This window comes from Sus scrofa, chromosome 17 (genome assembly GCF_000003025.6).
Source record: "Sus scrofa isolate TJ Tabasco breed Duroc chromosome 17, Sscrofa11.1, whole genome shotgun sequence".
Taxonomy (NCBI): Eukaryota; Metazoa; Chordata; class Mammalia; order Artiodactyla; family Suidae; genus Sus; species Sus scrofa.
Genome location: NC_010459.5, coordinates 32098377 through 32117588, shown reverse-complemented (window position 1 = coordinate 32117588; position 19212 = coordinate 32098377). Strand labels below are relative to the sequence as shown.

General features: G+C 40.7%; 1 protein-coding gene across 5 annotated transcripts in view; it reads left to right on the top strand.

Annotated features, from left to right (window-relative positions):
• The window catches only part of ATRN (attractin), a 185337-nt gene that overhangs the window by 121988 nt on the left and 44137 nt on the right, over positions 1–19212 (top strand). For all 5 annotated transcript variants that reach the window (XM_021077392.1, XM_001927289.7, XM_021077390.1 and 2 more), the window contains exons 22-24: positions 291–385; positions 3800–3878; positions 5827–5984. In XM_021077392.1, the coding sequence (XP_020933051.1) occupies positions 291–385; positions 3800–3878; positions 5827–5984 (332 nt within the window). The remainder of the gene's footprint in view (positions 1–290; positions 386–3799; positions 3879–5826; positions 5985–19212) is intronic.

The following is a 19212-nucleotide window of genomic DNA, read 5'->3' as shown; positions in this document are numbered from 1 at the left end:
TTGATTACTTTATACAATTAATTTATAGCTTTGTATCTTTTAAGCATGAATAGATGCTCAATTAATATTTGTAGGTGAGTTAGGTTGGAGCCTAAAATCTCAACCAGGAACATAATATAGGGCGGTTTTCAGTGGGTGAACTCAAATAAAATGATGGTGCCCGTAGACTTGATTTCCTCTGCCAAAAGCGGTTTCCTGGCTATTGAATATTTATGAGAAAATCAGTCAGTTTCCCTAGAGACCTATTCTGTTTTGCTCAGCTTTTAAATACGCATTTCTTTCTTCCGTAGATACTCTTCTTATTGACTATCAGTTCACCTTTAGCCTATCCCAGGAAGATGATCGCTATTACACAGCCATCAATTTTGTGGCTACTCCTGATGAAGTAAGGTTTAAAGCTTCTTACTTTGTTTTGAATTTGTATGGATCTTTTTCTTGCTCATTATGGGTAGAGGCACTGCCTTAGTTGCCATCTCCAGAGTGGAGCCCACAGGATGATGTGTAGAGGGACAGGAAAGAAATGTTGGAATCTGCATTTTATCTCCTTTCTCTCTAAAAGGTAAGAATGGTGTTGTTACGATTTACCAGAGTTCGATACAGAGAGTGACATTGACTCCACACGTATGTGGTGTCCCATCAGCCCTTCGCAGTCCCATACAGGAAAGGAGAGGAGACTGCACAGGGAACTGCCCTGTCAGGGGACAGCGGCAGAACCCATTTGTACTCCCGCAGAATGGGAATTAATACCAGCGATGCAAGGAAGGTGACACGTCTGCACCTAGAAAGAGTTCTTAGCCTCATTAAGAGGTAAAAACAGTGACGGTTTAGTTGTCCAATAAGAGGTTAGCCAGAGATAATTGAAATTATTAAGGTAACTATTTGAAATGTATTTTGATATCTACTGTTATTAATGGTGAAGCTCACCTGCCATAAAGAATTACCTGGTGGTAGAAGGGACCGACCACAGCACGACCTTTAAAAGTGAAGCATCTAGGTCGTGAAGACACACCATTATGATTTCTTCAGTGAAATAGAAAGTCATTCAAAACTACTCTGGTACAAATGAAATTTTTCTTAAAATATTTTATTTATTGATTTACATAATGATTTTTTTTTCATTATAGCTGGTTTACAGTGTTCTGTCAATTTTGTACTATACAGCATGGTGACCCAGTTACACATACATGTATAGATTCTTTTTTCTCACTCAAATGAAATTTTACTAAACTTGATGATAAATTATTTAGGAACCTCCTTAGAGGTTTCTTATTTCTCATCAACAAACGCAGAGTCATTTACCATTACAAAATACAATAAATGTAACAAACGAGATATGGAAAACTATATGATAAAAAGCCGAAGTATACTCCTTTGTTAACAAACGTTATCAACAGGCACTGCTGAATTTAAGAAATAAATAAATTAGTAGTAAAACAAAGTCCATAGTGTGTGATGTTTACAGTTAAATGAAAGGAAGATTTGTTTTTTATATTCCACTTCAGTGATAAAATTGAGAAGAGATGCACTAGAGAAAATATATTCTCATGAATGAATAGCTTTTTAAGAAAAATAATAAATGACTTTCAGTGAAAATATTGTGGAAAAGCTGTGTTGGTATATAATTTCAGTGGTTGTATTGACCAGAATTTTTTTTTTAATTTTTTCAGGATAAGGCTATAGCAAAAGTGCCACACATAAAATTTATTTACTGCCTTGTTTTTCTTAGGATAATATTTAATAGCGTTATACAATGTGTGTGTCCTGTCTTTTACAAAAGCACCAGGATCTCAAGTTTATTAATCTTTTCCATGGAAAGAAGTGATGGCTAGTAATGTGCTGTGTTATTAAAAAATAAACACTTGAGCTGTCCCCTCAAGAGGAAGGTGAGGCTTTATCAGTAAATCAGAAGGTGACTGTTTTGTCAGAAAAACTATCACATTTTGGAAATGCTGTTTGGAAATGCTTCCATTGTTGTAATTTTTTGCTGTAAAAACTATCAAGAGAACAGCCTTTAAAGTCTTTTTTCTAACCTGTTTCAAAATCTTTCAAAATGAACTTCAGCAGGATTGGATTCAAAAATATAAAATACAACATCTGACTCATTTGGAAAAACAATTTTTTGACCCTAAGAAAGAGATTTATTAGCCAAATTTCAGTGAAAACTGAATATTAGTATCATGACTTAGCCAGCACAGCTGACAGTGCTCTTCTTCCAGCTGGCTCAGCATTTTTTCAGAGATGGCCTTTTCAGTCTCAAGAGTCAAAATAAACTAGCTCTTCAAATTGCTGTATCTCTAAGTGCTATATAGCATTTTCAAAGGAATGAAATATATTTTGTCATATTTCTCTTGAAATATTTTTAGTGAGAGAAAAATATTCTTTTTTTAAAATTTTTTTTATTTTTCCACTGTACAGCAAGGGGATCAAGTTATCCTTACATGTATACATTACAATTACATTTTTTTTTCCCTACCCTTTGTTCTGTTGCAACATGAGTATCTAGACAAAGTTCTCAGTGCTACTCAGCAGGATCTCCTTGTAAATCTGTTATTCTAAGTTGTGTCTGATAAGCCCAAGCTCCCGATTCCTCCCACTCCCTCCCCCTCCCATCAGGCAGCCACAAGTCTTTTCTCCAAGTCCATGATTTTCTTTTCTGAGGAGATGTTCATTTGTGCTGGATATTAGATTCCAGTTATAAGTGATATCATATGGTATTTGTCTTTGTCTTTCTGGCTCATTTCACTCAGTATGAGATTCTCTAGTTCCATCCGTGTTGCTACAAATGGCATTATGTCATTCTTTTTTATGTCTGAGTAGTATTCCATTGTGTATATATACCACATCTTCTGAATCCAATCATCTGTTGATGGACATTTGGGTTGTTTCCATGTCCTGGCTATTGTGAATAGTGCTGCAATGAACATGCAGGTGCATGTGTCTCTTTTAAGTAGAGTTTTGTCCGGCTAGATGCCCAAGAGTGGGATTGCGGGGTCATATGGAAGTTCTATGTATAGATTTCGAAGGTATCTCCAATCTGTTCTCCATAGTGGCTGTACCAGTTTACATTCCCACCAGCAGTGCAGGAGGGTTCCCTTTTCTCCACAGCCCCTCCAGCACTTGCTATTTGTGGATTTATTAATGATGGCCATTCTGACTGGTGTGAGGTGGTATCTCATGGTAGTTTTGATTTGCATTTCTCTTATAATCAGCGATGTTGAGCATTTTGAGAAAAATATTCTTAATCATGATTGAAGATGATCAAAAGTTTTTAAACTTAGTTTATTTCAGCTTTTTGTGCTATTTTTTAAAAACCGTTTCCATTTTGGAGAACTTTTTACACTGTATATAATCTATGGGCTCAGAAGTACATAGGTTTGAATTATACATAAATATAAATTGAGACACTTGATCCGAGTATTTTCCTCTCTAGACGTTTGGAAAGGGCTGCCCTGAGGATTCTTAGGAGGCTGATCCCTCTAACATAGATTACAGGATGTAGGTCATTGTGTTCTGGTGAGGGTCTTTTTTCTTGGAGTTAGGCATTTGATAAAGCATTAAACCCCATATACCTCTGTGGGAAGGAAGTGAAATTTATTTGAAGTGAAATTTTATTTATATTGCTTATGTTAAGGTTAGAAATTTTTGCTAACCCTTCTATAAGTGTGAGTTTCTTTTGAGACATTAAAATATCTTTTTTGTAATTAAGAAAGTTGAGATGGTAAAATTTAATTACTGCTTTATTTTAAAGTTAGAAACTGTTATAGTAATTAATTTTCTAATTATTTATACTTCTGATCAGCAAAACAGGGATTTAGACATGTTCATCAATGCCTCCAAGAACTTCAACCTCAACATCACCTGGGCTGCCAGCTTCTCAGGTAAAGACATACCTAGAGAAGACCTTCTGAGTGGAAGAGGGGAAAAAGAGTTGAGAAAAGGGGCTTTGGAGACAGATAGGTTTGAAACCCACCTTTGCCACTTATTAGCTGGGAGACCTTAAGCAAAGGTCTAAAACCTATCCTTAGACCCTCAGGGCTGTTTATCTTAAAGAAAAGGTAATAATACTTATCTCCTGCAATTATTATATTGATTAAATTGGCTATACCTGGAGTTCCCTGGTGGCTCAGCGGGTTAAGGATCTGGCCTTGTCATTGCTGTGGTGCATGTTTGATCCCTGGCCCCACAACTTCTGCATGCCCCAGGCACAGGCAAAAGAAAAAGATAAATTAGGCTATACCTGTCAGTGCCTGCCATGGTAGCAGGGTAGATACATGCTCACTTCCCCTGCCCTCCTACCACCATTGCTGTAGCCTGTGCCACCATCATTCCCATCCACACTTTAGAAATATAAAATGCAAGTGACTCAGTTTCAGAAAAAGGAAACATTTTAGAATCAGATTTTAATGGGTATGGGAAAAAACATACTTTGGGAATTAAATCAAGCTCTGAGAGCACAGCTTTTGCTGTCTTGTTTATCTTACTATGATTCCCTGAAGAAGATCTAAGGGGCAGAAAATCTACTAAAGAAAGAACCCTGATGCAGTGGTTAAGAATGTAGCTCAGTGGATCTGGATTTGAATTCTGCATTTACTTATTGCCCTGTGCTTTCTGAGCCAGTTTCCTTAGGTATGAAAAGGGATGATTAAAAACACCCAGCCATATAGAATGTTCTGAGGATTAAATGAGACAATAAATGAAATACTCATTGTAAAGCTAGAACATGGTAAATTCTCATCAGATGGTAACTACGTTTCATCACGGTTATTCCTATCACAATACTGTTTTTTTGGCCAAAACACAACCAATCAGATGGAAACAAACAAACAAAAATTATCTTTGCACATCACTTGTGTTTATCACATCTTAAAAGATTGTATGGAATTCAGAAAAGGTTCAGAAACCTGCAGTATGGAGAGACCTTTAAGAAGAAGTCTGAATCATGAGAGCCTTTGTTTGGAGAAAGGCGGCATCCCTGAGTATGTGATTGATTTACAATGAGTCTGAATGAGGCCCTGCCGGTTTGGGCTTCAGTCAGGTGTTTAACACAGACATGGAAAAAGCCTATTTTGTGAATCTTTATAGACACTAGAATTCCTGGCTGAGGGATGATATGGAATGTTGAAGAACTGCCTGGGGATAGGATGGGTTTATATCAGATTGGGGGCATTTAAAGTCAGTTGTAGCTGGTAATGGAAGGGATGGAGTGACACCCCCCACACCCCACCCCAGAGCTACCTGCTACTGCTGAGACTTGGGGTCGCTGCTAGTTAGGAAGTGAGGGTGAGAATCCACTTCCCCGATGTGTGCATCAGGAGTACTGCCAAACACGTGAAAGTGGGAAATGCAAAGCAAGTGAAGTGTTGTGGGCAGAGTGAATGCTCTTGCTTGTTAATATGATCCTAGTGGTATCTGTATTTTCAAGGCCACATGTAGCCTGTTTCTGTGGGAAGGGTTGTAGGGGCTCCTGGTAAAGCCATTTTGGTTGAGGGCAAAGGCTTGGGTATCAACCTGCCAAGCTTCAAATCCTAAATCCACTTCTTCCTGGTTGTGCAACCCGAGTTAAGTTACTTAATTTTCCTGAACCTAAGTTTTCTGATGTGTAAAGGAAGATAATAGTTGCTAGAATTAAATGGGATTGAGCTCTTAAAGGCTGTTTCTGGAACAGAGTGTTTTGGGATTTGTTTTTTATTTTTTTAATTTTATTGCAGTATAGTTGACTTACAATGGAACAGTGTTTAATAAAGGCTGTTACTGTAATAGTAAGGGCAGATTCTGTCCAAAAAAAAGAAGGGGGTCTCTTCTATTTCAATCTTTTCTTCCCAACAGCTGGAACCCAGGCTGGAGAAGAGATGCCAGTTGTTTCAAAAACCAACATTAAGGAGTACAAAGATAGCTTCTCTAATGAGAAATTTGATTTTCGCAACCACCCAAATATCACTTTCTTTGTTTATGTCAGCAATTTCACCTGGCCCATCAAAATTCAGGTAAGAAGTGCTTTTCAGTCTCATACTTGCAAAGATGGTGAAATCTCTGTAATGGAAACTAAATTCGCTAATCTGTCACTGGCAGTAAATGAGATGTACAAGATTAATATTGCTTTGCCTCTGCCATATCTGTGCTATGGAGTTCCATGTGCATACCATAAAGAAGATTATAGGCTTAAATCACTTATGAGGAAATTTTTAAGTACTTTTGAAAGCAAGTTGACGTGTAACAGATTTGGTAATTACACCTGTATTCATTTCTTCATTGAGGACTTACCACTTAAAAGCCTGTAGAGAGCTACACAAAGATTCAATTCTGGACTAAGGTGGATATACATGAAGCAGACACGTGTATAACCAGTGAAAGCTGGAGTGTAGACATCACCATATGAGAAGACCCCCAATGTGCCACAGAGTTTAAAGGGTTATAGGATGGAGGGTCGTGAGGACACAGTTGGGTGAGGGGTATAAGTCACCTAAAGTGTTTAGGCCTTCTAGTCAGATGCAGATTTGAGTCCTGGCTCTCTCCTATAACCTCTCTACGTCCCAGATTCTTGGCGCATGTGAACTGAAAGGGTAGATCTAAGGGTTCATGTTGTCTGCTTCAGCCACTGCTGCGATCAGCCTGCTCCTTTTCTCTGTTCCCAGGAGATCAGCGCACTCCCTCTTACCCAAGACTGTGGCCCCGTTTGTGCTCTTTATCATCACGTGCCACTGTGTCTTTGAGGCCTTGCCTCAGCGCTTTCTGCTTTAACCTCCTCAGTTTTAGGTAAATGTGGCGTTCCGGTATAGATGGACTTCCAAGGATTGCTTCACCTTTAGCCATGGAAGTGTGGTCAGTGGACTGGGCTAAGGCTCTTTGCCAGCTGTCAGTAGCTTGTTCAAAAGAAGCAAGTCATCACTGATCAGTTGGGATAGGTTCGAAATCTAGTTCTGGTGCTGTGTGTCCATGCCTATGGACTGTAACTAAAAAAATAGTCGGTCATTCTTTCCCTTTCTGGAATGTGAATGACAGGCTCTGTGTTGTATTTTTTCTCACCACCCTCTTTCCTATCTAGGTGGTCTACAGATATGTTTATCCTTTAATCTGCTTCCGCCTTTGCTCTTGCACACTCTCTGCTTCCCTCCCCAACTAGCCTTCTTGTAAACATTGACCACACTCCCTGTTTCTGTTTCCTCTTATCCATTCACCCATCAGCCCGCAACAGTCAGCCTTCTTCTCTCACCATATCCTGAAGCCACCGTCATAGTGGACTCCAGTGATGGAATTCTTCAGTCCTCTTCTTCTTCTCATTGCATGATTTGAGTCACTGTCTTTCTTACCTGCCAGTCCTTCTTTCCCTGATTCTCTGGCCTGTCTTTTTAAAGAATCTTCTTCCTTAAACATTGGGGTTGTCTGGGATTCAGTCCACGCTTCTCCTCAGTCTTATCCCACTTGTAAGATTTATGGTACTATTTCTATACTGGTGATTCTCAGCACTTGGTCTCCAGCCCTGCTTATACTTAAACTCCAGTGCTCTTTGTTGCTCCCTAAACATCTTTCCCTGGACATTCACAGGCTCCCTGCACTCAGGGAGTCATTCTTATGATCTTAGTCACAAACCCTGTGCTTCTCTTTCAAGTGAATGGCACTACCATTTGTTCTATTGCATGAGGCAGGACCCTGGAAATTATTTGCATTCCTAGGTCCTGATGGATATGGCGTGATTTTTTGTTTTTTTTAACTTTATGCATTGCTGGACTCAGTTTGCTAGTATACTTTGTATTTATCTCATGAGTGAGAAAGGCTAGTAATTTTCCTTTCCTGTCCTTGTTATGGTCTTTTTGGTCATTTGTTTTTTAGGGCTGCACCTGTGTCATATGGAAGTTCCCAGGCTAGGGGTCCAGTCAGAGCTACAGCTGCTGGCCTACACCACAGCCACAGCAACACAGGACCTGAGCTGTGTCTGTGACCCACACCACAGCTCACAGCAACACGGGATCCTTAACCCACTGAGCAACGCCAGGGATCAAACCCACAACCTACATGTTACCAGTCCGATTCATTTCCCTGTGCCACAATGGAAACTCCTGTTACAGTTTTTATATCAAAGTTAAGCTAACCTTTAATTACAAATTGAGTAGCTATCTCTCTTTTTCCTTTCTGGAAGAGATTATGTGAGATTAGAATTATATGAACTTTGAATACATGATTGATCTCTCTTGTAAATCATTCTGGTGTTTTATTTGTGGAGCTTTTTTTTTTCTTATCTGCTGATTCAGCTTCTTTAATAGTTACAAAATATTTTGGATTATCTATTTGAATCACTTAAGGTAATTTTTTCTAGATATTTATTTCATATGTTTTCAAATGTATTGACACAAAGTTTTTCACAGTGTCCTCTTATCTTTGCAGCATCTGTGCTTAAATGTATTGATTCATATATTCAAAGACGGTTAAAGTGGTAAACTTTATCTTAATATATATTTAACCTAATTTTTTAAAGTTAAAAAAAGCAAAATTTTTTGTAGACATATACAAGCTTATTCTAATATTTATATGAAAAGGAAAAGATTCTAAAATAGCTATAACAGTTTTTAAAAAGCTGTTCTAGAATAGCTATAACAGTTTATGAAATAGTTATAATAGCTATAAAGTAGGAGGTATCACTGAACAAAATATTAATAAGGCTTACCATTTAGCTACAGTAATCAAGACGCTGTGGTTATTACTAGGGGATAGAACATAGATCAGTGGGATAGAACAAAGAACTCAGAACCACATAAATATATCCAAATGATTTTTGACAAAGGCGCAGTCAATTTAGTGGAAGAAGGATACCCTTTTCAACAGATAATGCTGGAAGAATTGGACAACCATAGGCAAGTAAGTGACCAAAGTATCACTCTTATACAAAAGTTAACTCAATATGGGTCACATTTAAATGTAAACCTGTAAAACTTTTAGGAAAAAAAAAATAGAAAAATCTTCATATCCTAAACCTAGACAAAATATTTTCAGATTTGACAACAAAAGCATGATCTATGAAAAAAATTAATAAATTGGACCACATCAAAATCAAAAGCTTTTGCTCTGTGAAAAACCCTGGTAAGCAGTTGAAAAAATAAGCCATATACTAGGAGAAAATATTTGCAAAAAATTTTTCTGACAAAGAACTTGTATCTAAAATACAAGAACTCCCGGAGTTCCCATCGTGGTGCAGCGGAAACAAATCTGACTAGGAACCATGAGGTTGTGGGTTCAATCCCTGGTCTCGCTCAGTGGGTTAAGGATCTTGCGTTGCCGTGAGCCCTGGTGTAGGTCGCAGACGTGGCTCGGATCCTGCATTGCTGTGGGCTGTGGTGTAGGCCAGCAGCTACATCTCCAATTCAACCCCTAGCCTGGGACCCTCCATATGCCATGGGTGCAGCTCCCCCCCACCAAAAAAAAGACAAAAATAAATAAATAAATACAATATAAGAACTCTCAGTATAGCTCTGGAAGACAAGATGGCAGAGTAGGACTTGAGCTCACCTCTTCTCATAAAAACACCAAAATTACAACTGACTGCTGAGCAACCATTGACAAAAAAGATTGGAATCTGCCAAAAGAGATATTTTACATACAAAGAAGCCACAATGAGATGGTAGGAGGGGCACTTTCACTGTACTATCAAATCCCATACCCACTGGGTAGGTGACCCACGAACTATAAAACAATTATATTGCAGAGTTTCTCCCACAGGAGTGAGAGTTCTGAGCCCCACATCAGGCTTCCCAGCCTGGGGAATCTTGCATCAGGAGGAGGAGCCCCCAGAGCATTTGGCTTTGAAGGCCAGTGGGGCTTGAGTACAGGAGTTATACAGGACTGGAGGAAGCAGAGACTCCACTCTTGAAGGGCGCATACATGGTCTCACATGCACTGAAACTCAGGGCAAACAAATGACTCCATAGGAGCCTGGGCCAGACCTACCTGTAAGTCATGGCGGGTCTTCTGGGGTGGTGGGAGATGGCTGTGGCTTACTGTGGGATCAAGGACACTGGTGACAGAATCCTTGGGGAGTATTCATCAGCATGCATTCTCTGGGAGGTCACCATTTTGTCACTGAGATGACCCCCACACAGCAGCCTGCAGGCTTCAGTGCTGGGATACTGCTGCCCAAACAATCAACAGGGTGGGAACACAGCCCCACCCATAAGCAGACAGGCTGCCTAGTCACCTAGAGCCCACTGCTGCCTGGTGGCTAAACACACCACTTAACATGGTCCTGTCCACCAGACGGACAAGACCCAGCTCCACCCAGCAGTAGGCAGGCAGCTGTCCCTCCCACCAGGAAGCCTGCACAGCCCCTGGACAGACCTCACCCACCACAAATCAGACACGAGAAGGAAGAGGAGCTACATTCCTGCAGCCTGTGGAACACAGACCACAAACACAGAAAGTTAAACAAAATGAGATTGTAGAGAAATATATTCCAGATGAACGACTATGCTCCAGAAGAACAACTATGTGAGGTGAAAAAAGAAGATAAAACCCCAGAAGAACAACTCTATGAGGTGGGGATAGTTAATCTACATGGAAAAGAATTCAGAGTAGTGACAGTAAAGTTGATCCAAGATCTCTGAAAAGGAGTGGAGGCACAGAAGGAGACAGTACAAGAAATATTTAACAAAAGCTAGAAGTTGTAGGAGTTAACTTGTGGTGCTGAGGGTTAAGGATCCAATGTTATCGCTGAAGCAGCTTGGGTCTCTGCTGTGGCATGAATTCAGTCCCTGGTCCGGGAACTTCCACATGCTGCAGGTGCAGCCGCCCCAAAAAAGCTAGAAGATTTTAAAGAACAAACAGGAGTTCCCATCGCGGCTCAGGGGAAACAAATCTGATTAGTATCCATGAGGACGCAGATTCAATCCCTGGCCTCACTCAGTGGGCTAAGGATCTGGCATTGCCTTGAGCTGTGGTATGGGTTGCAGATGCAGCTCGGATCTGGCATTGCTATGGCTGTGGTGTAGGCCAGCGGCTACAGCTCCAATTCAGCCTCTAGCTTGGGAACCTCCACATGCTGTGGGTGCAGTCCTAAAAAGACAAAAATAAAAATTAAAAGAACAAATAAAAAGAGGTGAACAATACAATAACTGAAAAATACACTAGAAGGAATCAATAGAATAAATGAGGCAGAAGAATAAATAAGTGAGCTGCAAGACAGATTGGTGGAAATCACTGTCACAGAACAGATTAAAGAAAAAAGAATGAAAAGAAATAAGGACAGTCTAAGAAACCTCTGGGAAACATTAAACATACCAACATTCACATTTTATATATATGTAAGTCCCAGACAGAGAAAAGAGGGAGGAAGGGCCAGAGAAAATATTTGGAGAGATAATAGCTAAAAACTTCCCTAACATGAGAAAGGGAACACTCAAGTCCAGAAAGTGCAGAGATAAACTCAAGAAGGAGCATACTGAGACACATATTAATCAAACTGAAAAATATTAAAGACAGAGAAAATGTTAAAAGTAACAAGAGAAAAGCAACAAATCACATACAAGGGAATCCCCATAAGGTTATTGACTGACTTTTTTCAGCAGAAGCTTTGTAAGTGAGAAAGGAGTGGCCTGCTATATTTGAAGTGATGAAAGGGACAAACCTACAACTAAGAATATGCTACCCTGCAAGACTCTTGTTCAGATTTGACAGAGAAACCAAAAGCGTTACAGAGAAGCAAAAGCTGAGAGAATTCAGCACCACTAAACCAGCTTTAGAACAAATACTAAAGGAACTTCTCTAGACAGGAAAGGAAGGCCACAACTAGAAACAAGAAAATTACAAATGGGAAAGCTCACCAGTAGAGGCAAACATATAGTAAATGTAGGGAATCATCCACACACAAATATGATATCAAAACCAGCAATTGTGAGGAGGGTACAAATACAGGATATTGGAAATGTGCTTGAATTAAGAGACCAGCAACTTAAAACAATCTGGGTTAAGAACCTGACTAGTGTCCTTGAGGATTCAGGTTTGATCCTGGCCTCGCTCAGTGGATTAAGCATCCAGCATTGCTGCAAGCCACATCATAGGTCACAGGTGAGGCTCAAATCTGGTGTGGCCGTGGCGTAGGCTGGCAGCTGCAGCTCCGATGCAGCCCCTAGCCTGGGAACTTCCATAGGTCGCAGGTGTGGCCCTAAAAAAATTAAGTAAATAAATACGAGTTTAAAAATAAAATAAAGACTGTTGGAGTTCTCTTGTGGCACAGCAGCTTAAGGATCTGGCATTGTTACTGTAGCAGCTGGAAAATTCCACATGCTGGGGTGTGTAAAAAAAGTATAGAACTGGCACAAAATCAGACAAATAGAGATCAGTGGAATAGAATAGGGAGCCCAGAAATAAACCCATGCACTTATGGTCAAGTAATCTATGACAAAGGAGGCAAGAATATGCAATGGAGAATAGACAGTCCCTTCAGTAAGTGGTGCTAGGAAATAGCTACATGTAAAAGAATGAAATTAGAACATTTTCTAATACCATACACAAAAATAAACTCAAAATGAATTAAAGACCTAAAGGTAAGACCAGATACTATAAAACTTAGAGGAGGGAGTTCCCCATCCTGGCTCAGCAGAAATCTGACTAGTAACCATGAGGACGCAGGTTCAATCCCTGGTCTTTCTCAGTGGGTTAAGGATCTGGCGTTGCTGTGAGCTGTGGTGTAAGTCACAGACTCGGCTCAGATCTGGTGTTGCTGTGGCTGTGGTGTAGGGCAGCAGCTATAGCTCCAATTTGACTCCTAGCCTGGGAACTTCCATATGCAATGGATACGGCCCTAAAAAGACAAAAATAAATAAATAAATGAAAACCACAGTGGACACACCTATTAAAATAACTAAAATTTAAAATAGCAGTAACACCACATGCTAGAGAGAAAGCATAGAAATTGAATCTTTTGGTCCACTGGAAATGGACCATACATTACTGATAAAATGGGACAGCCAATCTGGAGAAGAATTTTGCATTTTCTTATAAAAATAAACTTGCACTTAGTATACAACCTGGCAGTTGCATTCCTGGGCATTTATCCCAAAGAAATGAAAACTGACGTACATTCTAGCACCTGAACAGCATTGTTTATAGCACCTGTACAGCAATATTTAGCAGCTTTATTCTTAATACCTCCAAACTGTAACCAACCCAAGTATTCTCCAACAGGTGAATGATTAAACAAACTCTGCTACATTAGATATCATGGAATAATACTCAGCAATAAAAAGAAACAAACTTGATAAACCAACTTGGATGAGTCTGAGGAAATTTTGCTGAATGGAAAAAAAAATCTTAGAAATTTACATACTATGCAGTTCCATTTATACATCTGAAAATAAAAATTTTAGACCAAAAATAGATACAGATCTACTGAACCTTCGACTTTCTCTGACTTCTTCTAGACCCTTTTTTGAAAATTCTCATCAAATTAGGTCAGCACCCCCGCCCCACGCGCGCACACACACAAGGGGCAGGAGTTATACCAGATACACACATCAATGTGGTAGGAATCTTTGGAAATATATTAGCATTTTTCTCTGCCATTGTCTACATTTGGAGTGGGGCTAGCAAGTTAGAATGTTTGTCTGACCCCCAGGGAATGTCAGCTCTATCTCTAGTCAGTCACATTTCAATTTGATAACATCTGCTAACACTGTCAAGTTTGCATACAATTGTAAAATATTTTCTTTGGGTTCTAGTAAATATAATTTATTGACTTGTTTTAAGTTGAGGTTATTTTCATATTGACATACCCTGTTATATTCCAGATCTGATTGAACTCGCAGCTTTCTTTCTTACAGCTGGAAAATGATTAGTATTTTTACGATTCTTAGTGAAAATCTTGACTTACACTGCTGACGTTTTTCCTTTTTGGAAAGAGGGCCCTGTGCATATAAACGGGCTTTTGTGCTGGAGATAGCTGTGCTGTTGCCAATGCCGAGTTTGTTTGGTTTTTTTTTTTTTTTTCCTACCAATACCCTGTTGCTCCACCCTCTGAAAGTCACTGACATGGTCATTTCCTTCTGGAGGGATTTCTTCCCCACATATACTTTTTAAGAGAACTAACTTTAAGACTCAAAGAGATGTTGATTTTCTGCCTGATTTTTTGGTCTTCTTTACCTGGACTGGATCACTCACTTGAGTAAGATCCACTTATGAAAGCTGCATTCAGAAGCACTTTCGAAAATAAATGATGGCATGCTTGCCATTTAGTTTGCCAAGCTGTCCTTGAAAAAGCAGGTAAGTTCTTTTGAAAATATGTCTTTTTACTCTTTGGTACAAATCGTTGCAGTATTCACGAACAGCATGACGGGATCATCGGCCTCATGTGTTCTTGGTATCTTTGCATGAGAACCTGGTCAGTGCTGTTCTTTCCACACTTGGGACTGGATCTGGATGTGTGCTTGAGGGGCCTCAGCTTGCATCTTCCTAGCAGATGTGGGCATGTTCTCAGCAGAGAAGGCTGCACCTTTTTTTATTGCTTTATTTTCCTCGAGCCTTAGCTTTTCTAGACATAATTAGCTCTTAAATACACATTAGAGACTATGTAGATTTAGTTAAAATGCAGACTTATTTGAAGAAGAGAATGGGAAATGTTTAAAGGGGGCAGTATAGGCCATTCAGTTAAATTTCAGTATGGCTTTCAGTGCAGACAAAGACATTTTTTGTCTTTGATTCTCATTTTTTAAAGCAAAATAACTGAGGAAATTTAATTCTCTACTCAGAAATTTGTGTAAATATTGGCACTTTAAAAAGTAATAGTAAACTCAAGTTCTTTTGCTCTGAACTGATCCCAGGATTCTTTTCCATAATTAGGAACAGATCAAAACCTACAACTGCTAACTCAGGGAGTTTGAAACTAACTATAAAAATCTTTGTAGATACAGTTTAAAATTTTTAAAAACCACCCAGACTGAAAAGGCCTGTGTGGTGGAGGATGGTGGGAGTGTAGGGTCTGCTGCGCCTGGTTTCTGGTTGGCTGCTCTTGTGGGTGAGTTCCCCTTCTTCAGTCTCCGCTTTCTGAAAGCGAGTCTAGTTGTTTCCCTGTGTCCATAGGACTCACCTGGCTTCAGCCATGGCCATCATTTGGGAGGGTAGGTATTCAAGATAGAGAATGCACAGGCAGACATTGTGTATGAGGTGGGAAGGTGGGTGGTGGAGCTGGGATGCTGGCTTGTTACTGGCTCTGCAACAGAGGTTGTTATTGTAATGTGGAACTAATATTAAAGTTCTCTCCATGCTGGGTGTTTCGTTTGCTAGTTTATGTAAGAGGCTAGTGTTCACAAGTGAAGGCAGCACAGGATTTGTATTGAGAACTGGGCATTCATTTAGATCCTAGACTTATGTTTACAGGTGCTAGTAGGATTGCTGTACTAAGCAAAACATGTATGAGACTTCTGTTGACTCACATAGACTTTTTATATTAACAGCTTTATTGAGATATAAATCACATACTGTACAGTTTTCCCATTTAAAATGCACAATTTAGTGGGTTTTGGTATATTCACAGAGTTGTGCAACCATGACTGCTGTTGGTTTTAGAATGTGTTCATCCTCCCGAAAAGAAACCCCACACCCAGATGCAGTCCCTTCCATTCCTCGCTCCCTCTAGCCCGGGCAGCTACCAGTCTACATTCTTTCTCTATGGATTTGCCTATTCTGGGCATTTCGTATAAATTGAATCATGTAACACTGTGTGTTCAAGGTGCATCCATATTTAGCATGTTTCAGTACTTCATTCCTTTTGCAGACTGAATAATTTTCTATTGTATGGATATACCACATTTTGTTTATCCATTCATCTGTTGATGGATACTTGGGTGGTTTTCACTCTTAGCTATTATGAACAGTCAGATATACTTGGTTTACATTTATTGTATGATAATGTATACACATCCCTTCTAGCGTTAGATGTCTGTACCATAAGGATTGTAAGAATTATAACACCATGAAATACATTTAGAACTAAACTACTGAAAGTATAAATCTCTCTTAGTTTCAGGTGGCATTTAAAGTTCTTATACTACCTCCTGGTTTTCATCCTGATTGTTATTTATTATTCCTTCTTCTTAAAAGTCTCCTCTCTTCTGCTTTTCACCTGTGGCTTTGGCTGTTTCTTCTCAGTTGTTCATTGCCGTCATTCCCTTGGGTTTCCTCTGGACCCTTTTGCCCTGGACAGTCCCATCCAAACCATCTGTGAACACCACCTATGGCTGGCATGGTCACAGCAGACCTCTCTCCTGTAATCTCCTTGGCCACGACCCACTAGACTTCCTTTACTATCCACTCACTTTCTGGCCCAGCATAGGCAGCCATGAGTGGACAGCAGGAGCCATGCCATATGCTGGGAGGCAGGATGTGCCCCTGGGTTCCTGGAGGCCCTGGGAGGAGAGCGGAGTGCTGGTGTTGCCTGAGTCTGCATGAGATGAGATAGCACTGGAGCTGAAGTCTAAGGAACATGAGTTGAGGGAGTGAGGATGTTCAGGGTAGGAAGGAGCATCTCCATGCACTTTCAAGAACTACCAGGAGTTTAGCAGAGCTGAAGTGACAGTTCTGTGAGCAAGGAGCTAGAGAGCAGGGCAGACAGAAGCTGTCATAAAGAAACTGGGGATGGTGTTCCTATCATGGCTCAGCAGTTAACAAACCTGACTAGCATCCATGAGGATGTGGGTTCGATCCCTGGCCTCGCTCAGTGAGTTAAGGATCCAGCATTGCCGTGAGCTGTGGTGTAGGTCACAGACGTGGCTCAGATCCCAAGTTGCTGTGGCGTAGGCCAGTAGCTACAGCTCTGATTCAGCCCCTAGCCTGGGAACCTCCGTATGCCACCGGTGGAGCCCTAAAAGACAAAAAGACAAGGAAAAAAAGAGACTGGGGCTTCAGCTGAGGGATTTGCACTATAGCCTAGAAACCACTAGAACTTATTAAGATGCTTTAAGCCAACAAATGACCAAAGATCAGTGTTTTAGAGAGATGGCTTTGGCAGCAGTTGGGAGAATAGATTGGAAGGAGCCAGGGCTGTCACAGCAAAACTCACAGAGGTGGCAGCATTAAGACCCAAGTTAGAATATGCTCAGGCAGTGGTCATAGAATCTTCTGTCCTTGGCACAGCTGAGGCCTGAATAGCAGGCTGTTTATAAATAGGCCTACGGTTTTATGGGAGGAATCAGTCCTCTCCTGGCCTTGAAGTGTTCAGAGCTATGTGGCCAGATTAGCGTAGTCAATCCAGGAGACGGAGAGCAGCCATGACCACTTAGGCCCTCTCTGGTCTTCATGGTCTGCAGAGCCTGGCCTCTTATTATTCACTCGTTCATTCATTCATTTGTACCTGCTTTGTGGATTGTACATAGTAGGTGCAAAATAAGAAGATTTTGTTTTGTGGCAATTGAGTGTAGTGTCATTTACAATCTTGGCCTCAGGAGAGAGGATTAAGATGACAGAATAGAAGAACTGGAGCTCAACTTCTCTCCTAAAAACAACAAAATTCACAACTAAAAGCTGAGCAATCCCCACCCAAATGGGCTGGAAACCTTAAAAAAAGATACCCTACTCCAGAAGAAAAAGAGGAGGCCACATCAAGAGGTAGGAGGGGCGATTTCGCAATATAAACAACCCCATACCTCCCAGGTGGGAAGCTCCACAGACTGAAAACTAACTGGTTCACAGAGAGAGACTCACTTACAGGAGTGAGGGTTCTGAGCCCCAGATCAAACCCTCACGTGTGGGAATCTGGCACTGGGAGAAAGAGCCCCTGGAGCATCTGGCATTGAAGGCCAGCGGGGCTTGTGTGCAGGAGCTCCACAGGACTGGGGGAAACGGAAACCCCATTCTTAAAAGGTGCACACAGACTTTCACGTGTACTGGATCCCAGGGCAGAGTGAGGTCTCCCTAGCAATCTGGGTCAAACCTGACTGCAGTTCTTGGAGGACATCCTGGGAAAACAGGGGTGAATGTGGCTTGTTGTGAGGGACAGACATTGAAAGCAAAGCTCTTGGGAATATTCATCAGCTGCCTTTCTCTGGAGGTGGCCATTTTGGGAAAATCTGGCCTCACCCATCAGCACTGAGAAGCCCCAGGGCAAACAACAATCCAGGTGGGATCATAGCCCCGCCTCTCAGTAAACAGGCTGCCTAAAGACCCCTCAGGCACACAGCTGCCTCTAATCCCATCCAGAGACTCAGCCCCTCCCATCAGGAAGCCTACAGCAAGCCCCCATACAGACTTCAGCCACAAGGGGAGCAGATACCAGAAGAGAGGCTACAACCCTATTATCTGTAAAAAGGTCACTACACCAAAAACCTATAAAAATGAAAAGACAGAGAACTATAACTCAGATGAGGGAGAAAGGAAAAACCCCAGAAAATCAGCTAAGTGGGGAGGAGATTCTCAACCTCCAGGAAAAAGACTTTAGATTGTTGATGCTGAAGATGATGCAAGACATTGGGAATAAACTGGAGGCAAAGATGGATAACTTACAGGAAACACTGAGCAAAGAGATAAAGATATAAAACTTTAATAAGAAGAGGTGCAAAATACAATAACTGAAATAAAAAATTCACTAGAAGCAACCAACAGCAGAATACAGAGGCAGAAGAACGAATAAGCGAGGTGGACGACAGATTAGTGGAAGTTACGGATGTGGAACAGAAAAGAGAAAAAAGATTGAAAACAAATGAAGGGAGTCTCAGAGAACTCTGGGAAAACGTTAAATGCAACAACATCCGTATTATAGGGGTGCCAGAAGGAGAAGAGAGAGAGAAGGGGACAGAAAAAATATTCCAAGAGGTAATAGCCAAAAACTTCCCTAACATGGGGAAGGAATCACTCACTCAAATCCAGGAAGCACAACGAGTACCATATAAAATAAACCCAAGGAGGAACACCCTGAGACATATATTAATCAAACTGACCCAAATGAAAGACAAAGAGAAAATCTTGAAAGCAGCTAGTGAAAAGAAACAAGTAACATACAAGGGAACCCCAGAAAGCCTATCGGCAGATTTTTCAGCAGAAACTCTGCAGGCCAGAAGGGAGTGGCAGGATATACTCGACGTGATGAAAGGAGAAAACCTCCAACCAAGATTACTCTACCCAGCAAGGCTCTCATTCACATTTGAAGGAGAAATCAAAACCTTCACAGAGAAGCAAAAGCTGAGAGAATTCAGCAACACTAAACCAGCCCTACAACAAATACTAAAGTAATCTTGGCCTCAG